At 36.0% G+C, this 12,776-nt stretch overlaps 1 protein-coding gene across 1 annotated transcript in view; it reads right to left on the bottom strand.

Annotated features, from left to right (window-relative positions):
• Positions 1-991: 991 nt before the first annotated feature.
• Pon2 (paraoxonase 2) overlaps positions 992-12,776 on the bottom strand; it is a 30,266-nt gene continuing 18,481 nt past the window's right edge. Inside the window, exons 3-9 of the mRNA XM_004862713.3 lie at positions 9,769-9,824; positions 7,206-7,371; positions 6,583-6,709; positions 4,553-4,753; positions 3,156-3,237; positions 2,320-2,448; positions 992-1,615 (exon numbers count right to left, since the gene is read on the bottom strand). Of these exons, the coding sequence (XP_004862770.1) occupies positions 1,457-1,615; positions 2,320-2,448; positions 3,156-3,237; positions 4,553-4,753; positions 6,583-6,709; positions 7,206-7,371; positions 9,769-9,824 (920 nt within the window). The 3' untranslated portion in view covers positions 992-1,456. The remainder of the gene's footprint in view (positions 1,616-2,319; positions 2,449-3,155; positions 3,238-4,552; positions 4,754-6,582; positions 6,710-7,205; positions 7,372-9,768; positions 9,825-12,776) is intronic.

Raw genomic sequence — 12,776 nt, 5'->3', positions numbered from 1 at the left:
TGGAAACAGCAGGAGTCATTATTTTAATATGAAATACATCCAAATATTTATTAGCAGATTTTTGAAAATATAAATAAAAACAGGCCAAATAGAGGCCAAGTCTAAGAATACTTTTGAAATTTATATTTAAAAGCCATTAAATGACTCATCTAAAAGCAGAAGTCAAACTGATAGAAGGACATGGAAGAGAAGAAACTAGATACATTAAGAAAAAGATTAAACACAAAATATTCCTTAGTTCTATAGAAGTAGCTTCATGAAGTTGTTAATGGTATAGGCTCCGGCATCAGAAATAGATTGATATCCAACCCTGAAAAGGGATGTGACTGAACATCTGAAAAATGTTAGTGATATCAGTACCTACTCGCTCATGGCTGCAATTAGGATTAAATGAAATAATGAAAGTAACATTTTGAGCGCACTGTTGGGCACACTGATTAAGTGACAAATATTTTTAATGATAATGATAAAAATGGGTAAAAAGTATAAATAGTGAAGTAAAATGCATTGATAAATTACAATGGAAAGAAATACAGAAAAGTCTCTCTCCAGGGCTTAATATAGTTTGCAGGAGGTATAGTGAGTGGAAAAAGCTCTTCCCCCTGTGACAGAGGCACCTTTGGGCCTGAACCCAGCACTGCTGCTGCTTAACCATATAGCCCTGGACACTTGACTCCACCTCTCCTGGCTTTTGGTCACAGATGAGATCTCCTGCCAACTTGCCAGCTCCAAATTTTATCTCTTCTTTGTACCCTAGGTGAGCTCGCATTTGGGAATAGAACTGATGGAACAATTTCCTTACAATTTGAGAATTTAAGCTTCAGTATTTAGCTGATTTTGTGTGTTTGTTTTATATTTTTCAAATAAAAAGCCCCTTTCTGTCCAGCTTTCAGAGGAACTGACACAGCTGTGCCTATCAGGAGGAAATCCCACGGGAAGTGGCTGCCTCCCATTCCGAGGATATGTCTTGAGAATGAAACACACACACAACTTGGATGTGTTAGTCTTTAATATAATTTCACCTCTTTAATAGTAAACAAAGATGTGAATACAAAACTTCACAACGTTATCTGTCAGTAGTTCTGAACACTCACAGTGGACACCAGGTGGAAATTGAGGTCACTTAACACTTTTAGGAGACAATTCACCTGTTTCAGTGGACTCATGAGGTTCTGTAGTTGGAAGGCAAAGGTGAGGCACATGTTTGCAAAATATACTCATTTTACAGGAAAGCAGTTTTCCTTCCTCTCCCTTGCTTGGCATTAAACAAATGTTCATTTTCCTTTTATGTTAAAAATGCTATAAGAACTGAAGGAGACTTTCCTTGCTGCAATAAAATTAACTATATTTGCCATACAAATCTGGGTCAATATTGCTGGTTAAATTCCCTCAAAATGAGTGACTCATAGAAAATTAATTGTTAGAGGTTATCACACTTATATACCAAAAACACAATTTAGAGTTCACAGTATAAAGCTCTGTGGTATAAAGTGCCGATGAGCAGCTTGCCATTGTAGACTGAGGCCACAGAGCTTCCCTGAAGGACAGATCCATTGTTGGCATAAACTGTTGTTACTGTAGGCTTCTCGGATAGAATGTTCTGGATGCGCAAAACCTACTCAAGAGATACAAAATATTAATATAGAATCACCACACACCCATTCCACTCAGTCACCAATAATCTCTGTCTCCCATAATGACCTGATAAATTAAGCGATCATGTTGGAAACAGCAGTTCCTAATCTTTTTTGGTACCAGTTATTGAACTCAGGACCTTGCGCTTGCAAGGCTGGCGTGGCGCCACTGAGCTAAATCCCCGGCCCTGTTCCTAATCTTTTTAATGGTTAAAGTTAAAGCACTTTCTTAAACCTTCAAAGAAAGTACTTTTTAAAATCACCTAGTTTGCCATGCCAACACAGGATTTAGTGTTATTACAGCAATTCAGCGTTAAAAGAAATACTTACACACTAATGCACCCCCTTGCACGCTATTTCAAATGAACAAAATCCTGTCATGTGGAGAGCTGACAAACCAGATATTTTGAAAATTGCCAGTATGCTACACCAGGATATGTCTTTATAAAAAAGTCTTTGACTGTTTCCACCATAATTTAATACATCAAAAGATTATCTTTCTTAAAGCATTTGAACAATGTAATATTCTGCCAATTACTGGCTTAAGGCAATTATAAAACCACTATGCAAGTTTATTGTATTATTGGTTTAAAAGAACTAATAAATCATCCCTATGACAGTTTATTGCATTGCTAGTTCAAAAGGACTTAAATAATTAAAGTTGAAAAACTAAAAATATAAGAACCTCTGATGAGGGAGGATTGCTTGGGTCATACACGAATAGCTTCTGGCCATTAGGATGACAACCAGCCCAGATGTCCCCCGAGAAAGGCTCAATAGACAAATTATCCACCAGGGTATCCAGTGAGAGTACCTTCCAAAAGAAAAGATGTCAGTGTCTAAATGACATGAGAAACCTGATTAAATAATTTAGAGTTAACCTTTCCTGTCTCTACACATGTGGGGAAATGACACATATTTCCCTGCTTCTGCCCACCTAACAGCAATACTGCTTAAAATAATTTTAATAAGCTGGTTTGGAGCTACATTTCATCTTCTCTAAAATTAAGAAAGTTAGGGTGATAATCACCCTCAAGAAAATCAACTCCTTTTCCCTTAAAAGATGCACAATGATCAGTTAGCTTAAGGAACTCCATCAAAGCAAGATAAGAAATTCTTCATCAATCTAAAATATATGTTGTCAAGCAAGTAGAAAATAATAATGGTGTGGAACTCAATTTCTACCTTCATTTATTATTGAAAGAACTGACAATGTGTATAAATCTTCATTTGGGAATTCATCTATTAGTCTGTTCAGTTGTGAAAATTCTTATTGGAATTCTTCGAATGCCATCAGTACTTCATGGAATAGCCCTAAATCTGATGCAAATATCCCTCCACATGCTGCTGCATATAATCATAGTTGGTCCTCGTGACTTCTAGGAACAGGAAATTTCTCTTGTGTAGAGGTATACTTAAAAACAAAATAATTACACTGGCATCTGTGTTCTAAGTGCAGTATTGTTGTAACTATGTAACTGCAAAACATAATACTTTAATATCTATACTTAAAATATTTACCTTTGCTTGAGTTAAATTCATATCAGGCTGTTTTTTCAACACATGAATTTCATGAGCCAATAAGTCAGCCACATAGATGTACCTTTGCAGAAAGGACACACTGGTTAGACCTTCCTGCCAATAGAAAGCTTCATAATACAGCATAGAAGAGTAAGTCTTAATAGCCTGCCAAGAAGTTAATCAATGATGGTTAACTTAAGGAATGTTTGGCAAAGGTCAATTTTTATTTAAAATATAAGCTTACAAAATAAATTCAATGGTACAACAATGTGGAATTATTAAATTATTTTTCAAAAGGTCTGTAATAAAAAATAATATGACATCAATTTGAATAGAAAATTCATGACACTTGCCATTGAAATGAAAATAAAACAAATGTCAAGTTTACATTCCACTGTATAACTTGAAATTTCTAAATATTAATTACATATAGGAATATGTGGGACAGAATACATTTGATTAAAATGGTTATTAATGTTAACATTTAATAAAATATTAGTACATGGAAAATTACAAGAGTAAGAGATATGTATCTATCCAAAACAATCTGTCTACACCTGAGGGTGAGGTGAATTGGTGGCAAAAATAAACATGAAGCAGACACAGCCTCTTCCCACAAAAGCTTATAGTGTGATGACAGGATCACATTGGTTAGTAAACATCAGACCTCCAGGTCAGCATGGTTGGTACCACAAGAAATAGTCCAGGCCTAAAGTCTAACAATGCAGTGGCATAATGACAAATGGTCAGCATAGTTCAACAACTACTGAGCATTTGCTCTACACATGGTGCTGTACTTGGTACTCAGAATCAAAATGAAGACAGAGCTCCCATTTTGGGACCCTTTAAAGGCTAAAGATCCAAAGAAAGACAGAACTGGAAAGAATGCAAAAGATGGAAGTAGGATGAAAAGAACCTGGAGCAAAGTATCAAGGAGTCTAGCCAAGAGTGAGAATCTACACCAGGAAAATGTCAATGGGGGTGGAAGAGGCACAGGTGAAAACCAACAGGACTTGCTCACTAGTTAGATAAAATTGGAAGAGAAGTTAGAGCAGAACCCTCTTTTCATTGTTCTTACCATTTAGCTTGGGTGTCTGAAGTACAAGAATTGGGAGGAAAAACAGATTTGGCTGGAGAGGTTGGATCAGGTCAGTTAGTGACAACATGAATGATTCTACAGTCATTTTTTGTAAACAACAAGAAAAAAAGAGAAACTGCACAACAATAATACAAACATATAGTTGTTGAGGAATGCCACATTTATTTTCTGTTATATTTGTAGTAATCTAAATTGTTCACTACGCTAAGGCAGTAGAAGAGAAAGCCACTAAAGAATTTAATGTGCTTTCTTGTAGGTTGTGGTTGCACAATTAAAAATGTTCTGTAAAGGGTCATACTTTTTATCAGGTGAAATATTGATCCCATTTGCTGAATCAAATCCTTCTGCTACCACTTTAACTTCATTTGGACTGTAGTAAACAACATTTGCCCAGTGTAAATTCAAGTATGTCTCCAAATACTTTAAGAAAGGATCAGAGAAGTAGTGGTCATTGGTGGCATAGAAATGCATTGGTCCAATGGCTATGATATCATTTGTGCTGAAAGAGAAAAATGACATGTGAGAGAAAATAAACATAAATGTTGATCTCCATATTAAAGGACAGGCATTCATAAGGTTTACATAACATGTTTCAAATTTTTTCTAAGAGGTTTTCCAGGAAAAGTTGAGCTAAAATCAGATGGCTAAATTCATGTGGAACATACTGTAATATCATTTTCAAGAGAACAATTATGCATGGTAGCAGGTAATTTTGAGTTATGGCAGAATCATTATTAAAGAAAAGAGAGCTTGGTGCCATCAGGGTCGGTTTTGTGATGCAAAATGTTGGGGTTAGCAATCACATGTAAGGACCGGGCTGCCATGTCATAGTGCTGGACAGAGCTTGACTGGCTGTGGGCTGGTTAGCTGTCCATCCATAACATCACCTCACTCCCATTTACTCAAGGCGCTGGATTTTCCTGAGTCCTTTGCTTAGTGATTAGTCAAACTAAGGTTGACTGTTCAATTTTACCTGCCTCACAGGCTGACATGTGAGTCACTCAATAAACACTTGCAGAGATGGATGATGAAATTGCCATAGTGCAGTGTTTCAGATAAGAGATTGATATATTAAAAACAATTACAGTATAAAGCCAGTTAGGTGAGGGTGTTATTAAATTTCAATTTCCCTATGCAAAAATTTCTGAAGGTGCTGACTTCTTCCTTGTCAAATGAAAAATACAGTTATAGGGGAGGTGGGTCTCTCTCTCTCTCTCTTTTTTGAAAGAGCACCACGTTTCAGAGGCTGCCTATTTATTATGGTATTTATGCTCCTATTTATTATGAAGTGCATTTTTGGGAAGGATGATTGAAAGTTACATGCTTACACCCTAGACTGGAAAGTCAAAATTAAAAATGCCCATCAAATTTAAACAAAAAAGCAGATGGCTAATGAAAGCTGAGCCTGGAGGACAAACATAACTCTCTTTTAGTCATATTATCCACCAGTGTTGTGATCTTACTGTAGTAGTGACCCATTACCAATTTGACTACTTCCAATTCTGCAAGCCCAATTAGTCCACAGCCACCACTAACCTGTGAGAGCACTTTGTATAAAAAGCCCCATATTAACCAGGTTACTTTTTCTTGGCAGGACAGGTATGTGGGGATTGGGTCATTTAAGAGGAGAAAGTGGTAGACCTTATCTTTTACATTCCATGGGCCTGAAGAGTACGGCCTGCTAGTTCTAGATTTCATCATTTCTCAATAGAGTCTACATAGAGCACCAATTATTATAAACAATGACACAAACTTTCAAATGCCTGCTTTCCCTGATCCACAATGCAACTCTGTGTGTGTGTGTGTGTGTGTGTGTGTGTGTGTGTGTGTACACAGGATGAGTATCCCTTATCCAAAATGCTTGGGAGCAGATGTGTTTCTGATTTTTCATGTTTTTGGATTTTGAAATATTTGTGTATATGTAATGAGGTATCTTAGAGATGGGACCTAAATCTAAACACAAAACTCATTTATGTTTCATATGTATTTTAAGCACATAGCTAGAAGCCTGATTTATTCAATATTTTAAAAAATCTGTGCATGAAACATTTTCCACTTGTGGCATCATGGTGGTCCTCAGTGAGTTTTAGATTACAGAGCATTTTCAATTGTGAATTTTTAGGTTAGAAATAAGGCTCAACTTGTATAAATATACATACATACCTATATAAACTCTCGTATCATATTTAATATGTTGTATGTTAGATTTTATATTATATATGAGCTAATTTTAATGAGCTTTCATTTTAAAAGATAAGAGGGGCACCTGTCATGCTGGGGATGTTTGAAACACTAAAGACAAACTGAATGAACAAAAGGAGGAGGTACCTGGGAAGAAGCTCATGCTTGATTGTTTTCAGGTGCAACAGAGAATTTTCTTCTTCTTCAAATTTAAAAATTTCTATTGTATTCTTGAATTCAGGGTGGTTTACAACAAAGAGATAAACTGTGTCATCTAAAGAGTTGAAAGAACAGAGTTAATTTTCAAGACATACCAATAGAACCTCTTGGCAGACACTGACATTTAAATACCATGGCCAAGGAAAGGTGGAATGCACAAGCTGTTAGCCAGCCTAACAGGTCACTCTCACACTCTTGCCTGTCACTGTCTGACTGGTGTTATTTCTGACCATTGGTCCCTGACCTTTAAGAAAGGGTGTTTCCTACTGTATGTACAGAATTGATGCATAATCTTCTTAGAGCTTAATTCAGAAATATAGCTCTTTTTAATACAATGATTATAAGTTTGTGAAAAGGTTATGAAATCTAAACATTCTTTCAAAAGGTAACATAACACACTGCTAGCTGAAGAGACAAGTGAACAAGTTGTTTGTATGAAGAACAGAGGAATAATTCATGAGTTACTGTCCTTTCAGTATGATCCAAATCTATTTCCAATCACTTGTAAGCCATTCTGTGTTTCTCAGCACTGGTATCTTATCAGCTCTTACCATTGTCTATGAATGTGCTGATGCCATGTGGATTAAAGGAAGCCAAATCAAACCCTCGGCTGATTCTTAATTCCAGTGCCCTAGGTTTGTCTTCATTTAGATCCATCATTAATATTCCTCCAGGTTTATCTGGTGCAAAGCTGTGGAGTCCTGGAAATTGAAGACCCTTTCCAAAACAGTGAAAAGATTAAAAACACAAGTGTAAGTACCTCTGTGGACTAAAGAGGGAACTCCCCATGGAGGGTAGAAACTTTGGTTAAAGGTGATGGCATAAAGCCATAAACACAAAGGAAACAGAGAAGACAATAGAAAAATAATAATTAGGATCTAGAAAGCTGAACAATAACTGGGATACAATAAAAAAAACAAGGACCCATTTTTTTGCATAAAATTGGACATAATAGGAAATCCTTTAATTCTTAAAAATTGATCTACAATTGGACACTTGTGAGGCTGGCAGCTCTGGTAAGTAGAATAAACTGGAATTATACTATTGCTGCAAGGCTGTGCCACTTCAGCTGTTCATAATTTCCATTCTTTATTAATGTCCCCAAAACAATAGCAGGGTTTACATGCACAGGAAGCACTGCCAGATGGTAATAATTATTCACGTTCTCTTAACACTTCCTATGATTTAAATCTTTTATCTTTTAAAAATACATTTTATTTTTAATTGTGATAAGACAAATGATATAAAATTCACCATTATTATCATTTTGAAGCACACAGTTCACTAATGTTAGGTGCATTCAACTTGTTTAAATCTTTTTTATATTCTGTTCTTTGATCCAATCTCTCATCCATGTTAGTTTTGGGGTCATCCTCCAATCCAAACCTAGGATGGGTTAGAGGAGCTAAAATGCTAGCAAGAACAAATCACTTCCATGAAGTTGAGCTGTTCATTTTAAAAGGAAGGGCATTCTGGGAAGTGTTGGAGACAATGCTGAGCACATGAAAAAGAGCAATAAAGAGTAAATGTTTCTAAAATTTGTCTCCCCAAAAAGTCATCTAATCAAGGATGGATAACAAAAAAATAGCAGGAAAAAAAATTCATTGACATAGTTACAAGATCACTGCAACTGTACTATGTTCCTCAGCTAAAAGGGCTGTATTTAAGTACTAGGAGATTTTCTTTCTTTCTTTTTTTTTTTTGGTACCGGGGATTGAACTCAGGACCTTGCGCTTGAGAGACAGGTGGCAGAACCACTGAGCTAAATCCCTGGCCTCAAGATTTTATTTCTTTCGATTTATTCCTGTAAGGGTAAAATTCTTGAAATAGGTAAGTTCAGAGCTACACAAATCTCCATCCTTGCAACAAACAAACAAACAAACAAACAAGCACTCCATGCAACTGCCTTCTACTTGAGTCACGATTTTTGCATTTCTAGATATGCGTGTGACTAGTCTCAGTGTTTTCCCTAACCTGTAATCACACACTTCTGAACAAACCCAGAGTCCTACCATAAATATCATTTGATTCATTCTGTGTAGACAATTATATAAAACTTTATTTTTAAAACTATATTTTAAAAATTAAAGATAAATATTGACATTTCTACTGAAACTCACGGTATCTCTTTTTCCCTCTGTGGTAATAACCAGCTGCTCACAGTCACCATATAAAATCTATCAGAAACCTGAGGAGTGTTCTAGCCCTCATTCTCTTCCAAACTGAGTTCTCTCACCTTTCTCATAAGTCTGACAACTATTTTATTAGTGTTGCAGCTCTCTTCTAAAGTATTTCCAAGTTTTTCACATCCCCTCTGAGTCTCAGAGCCTGAAAATAATGGATGTTGAGAGGGAACAGAATGATTACAGGGAGACTTTAAAGCCAGGTACTTCCTCCTCAAGAAGAACTGGACCCAAGGAAGACGCAAAAGGCCTGCATCTCTGTAAGCCAGGGAAGTACGTACTTATTTCACCAGCATACTTATCTGAATTTCAAGTTAGAATGGATATTGGTGCAGGCCAGCATCAGACAGTTTTAAAGTCTTTCTACTGCATGCTCAGAAGGGATATTACTTTTTGGCTTATAAGAATTAAGGCCAAAATGTAGGGTGTTAAGAAACTTGGTGACTTTCCATTCATGATAGGATATACAGGGAAGAAAAGAAAGAAAAAGTATTAGCCTTGGCTTGAGAAAGTTGCCACAATGAAATATAACAAATATGAATATGTAACAATGAAAATGCTTAAAACTGAATAGGTACCAGACAGGATAGAGGCTATATTTAAAATGGTATATTAGCAGCTATGCTATTATACTAATATTATCCACAACAAAGCTTCCAACATCCATTTTAATAACACGCTTTTAATACACGGGTTGTATTGGAATATTTTAGGGCAATGCAACGGGGAAATAAAGAACCATAAGTTAATTGGCAAAGACTCTTCATCTCTACATGCACAAAACCTTGAGGAAGTTTTCTAAGACCCAGTTTATCCCATTTTTTTTCTCCAGAACATTTGCTGGAAAGTGAGGAATTTTAAAAGGAAGTTATCACTTCACAGGCTTGCCACTCCTCTACTGCACTTGAGAGAAGAACGTCGTGGTACTCACCACACTAAAGAAAGCCAGGCCATTGGGAAGAATGTCAATATCTTCAGAGCCAGCTTCTGCAATCCAAGGAGTAGAAAAGTGTCATTTTTCAAGTTCTGTTATTGGAGGTAGCGTATCTGCAACCTTATTTACTTTATCAGAGTGTCTGTATCTTTAGGGATGGTTCCATTTTTTAATACACCATTTTCTTTAATTAATGTCTGTCTAAAACATTTCCTAAAATGAACTTCTGATTTTAAATGTTAGATATTTTGTGTTTACTTAAATCAAACTCAAATTATCACTACACTTCTCACTACAATACAGAAAAAGTTGACATCTGAAGACTCTTATGATAGACACACAGATGTCTGTACAAAAGTAATTGACACCAGGGGAATATGACTTTCAGAAGGGAGGGCTCACAGTCATTAAACCATGCAAACATCCTTGTCCTCTTTGCTCATTCAATCTGAAGCAAAAAGACATTTCTCTCATTAACAGAGGTAAAACACCTGGGAGTGCCCACTTGTTCTCATAAGCAAAAAAAGCTTTCTATTTGGGGTTTAAGTTTAGGCTCTAAATTATAAGAAAAGAGAACAAGAAAAGCAAATTAATGAAAAACACCACACACCTAAGTCAGTTGGAGCTTCCAACTCCCATCAGTGAAGCAGACTACAATTACTATTGATTGTTTATTGATCGTCTGCAGCACACTTCACATAGCACAGCAAATAATTAGACATAAGACTTCCCAGCGATCTTACCGTATAAATTCCAGACAGATAACAGACCCAAACACAAGAAAAGAGGAATAAAAATGACTTAAATGAAGCCAAATCATGACACATTCTTTGAGTCTACAAAATCCAATCTTCCTCTTTAAGACCTCTCCACAGGATTTCTCCAAGATTATTTTTACATTGTCAAAAGCAAACCACATCTACCTATCCAGCCATTTTGGTTTTGCTTCATGAGTTTGAGTTTAGCCAATTGCTTCTGTTCTACCATAGTGCAGAAAAGCAGAACAAAGGAAGAATGCCAAGAGCTGTACTTCATAAAGATCACCCATTTGCCCATTCCTTAGAAAGAAAATATATATGAATAAGTTCAAGCATGGTGTATTGGAAGGGTTCAGTAGACCCCTGAAGAGATCCAAATTGGTTTCAGAGAATCTGTGGATCTTCTGAAATTATATCTGAGTATGCCAGATCTCTGGCAAAATCTAAGTATGCTCAGATGAGAACTTTTCTGTGAAAAGGGTCTTTGATTTCCAGCAGATTCGAAGAAGGATCTGTGATTCCCCGAAAAAAAGTTAAGAACCACTAGATTCTAGGCCCACAGTGGTTTGCAACTGAGGAGTGAACAGGGACAAGAACTCTAACACACACACACACACACACAATTTCAGTCCAAGTTTTGGTTTCTGGGCCCATTTATTTGGAGCTCAACTCATTAAAATTTGTTTTTTATTAAAAATTATTTAAGAAAATTTAATCTCAACATATATGCTTATCATATAAGCACCTAGCAATGTCTCTACAATGGTACAATTATGAGTGATTTTCATTTTCTTTATACTTTTTTTGTTTACGATTTTCTATAGGCTGAGGGTGTAGCTCAGTGGTAGAGTGCATGCTTAGCATGCATGAGGCCCTGTGTTAAATACCCAACACCAAAAATAAATAAATAGAATTAAAAGACAAAAAATTCTACAAATTTTAATATTGCTTTATCAAGAAAAGAATATTTTAAAAAATAGATTTATTTCAACCACAGTGTAACTTTATTCTTTTTGATTCCATCGCCTCATTCCAATGAAGAAAAGTCTTATTCATAGTTACTGTGGAATATTTTCCAGATCTACTCACCAATCTTCATTTCTATAGCCAGTACCACAGTGAGATTTTGTTATTTCATATCACCACTATGGTATGATTACTGCAAGAGCAATCACTGTGACAGAAACATTTTTCCTCCTCTAACTCAGTAATAATAATAGTAATTGCTACCAACAAACATCAAGTGCTTATCAAGTACCAGGCTCTTTGTAAGAACTTTACACGCAATATCTCATGTAATTTCACAATGCTAAGAGGCAATATTATTATCCTTTATTTTAGACTTGAGAATTCAGAACCTTTGAAAGGTTAAGCAAATTGCTCAAAATCACAAAGTGAGAAGCTAGGACTTAAATCCTTTGGTCTAATCTAAAAGCACATAGAAACTATTTAACCCACCATTTAATGATTTTTTCTTTTTCTGTCAGAACTTTCCTTGGTGTCTCTCTAAAGACTCTGCACTTTGTAAATCCACCTATTGTCAATTCCATATGTTGGGTTTTCCCCAAGATTTTTACTCCCTTGCTTCTTACCAAAATCTTCCGAACCAAGCCATATCCTGAACATTTCATTAAAGCCTCTTTCAAAATCCTTTCTCTATAAGTTTTCTAGCTATGTGGATCTAGTTTGGAACCCTTCTTATTCCTCCATCAGTCAGCTGTCTGTGTCATACATGGCCAGCTGCTCCCCAGTGTCCATACTCCTCTTCCTTTTTAGCAACAGGCACATGGGTACATAGCTGCAGATGACATTCTTCTGGGCTCTTCCCTTTCTTCCTGATAGATGGTGGCAAGTGTCTAAGTTCAGGTCAATGGGACATGACAGCACAAGATATATACAACTTCTGAGTAAAATAAGACAAAGATGTAAATAGTCTTTCTACCCCTTTCTGGTGAAAAATGGCAACAAATGCAGTTCTCGTCTTAGACCAAGATGGAACAATGTGAAGACAACCATATGACTCCATGAGTCTTTGTTCCTAAATGACCACAGTCATCTAATCACTCAAGAACTTAGGCCATTTGCTTTCCTTTGGACTGCTACATAATGGAAAGACAACAATAAACTTCTTTCTTCTCTAAACTATTATAACTTTATGACCACAAGTTGCTCCTTGGTAAATCCAACAGAGTATTTAATGTGTAATATAGCCTATTATTTTCTACTTTTTGATTCAAAAATCAGGTA

This window comes from Heterocephalus glaber, unplaced genomic scaffold (assembly GCF_053883595.1).
Source record: "Heterocephalus glaber isolate CG9 unplaced genomic scaffold, H.glaber_assembly_v1.0 deba00000546, whole genome shotgun sequence".
Lineage (NCBI taxonomy): Eukaryota > Metazoa > Chordata > Mammalia > Rodentia > Bathyergidae > Heterocephalus > Heterocephalus glaber.
Note: the sequence above shows the minus strand (reverse complement) of the source record. Positions and strands in the feature narration are given on the sequence as shown.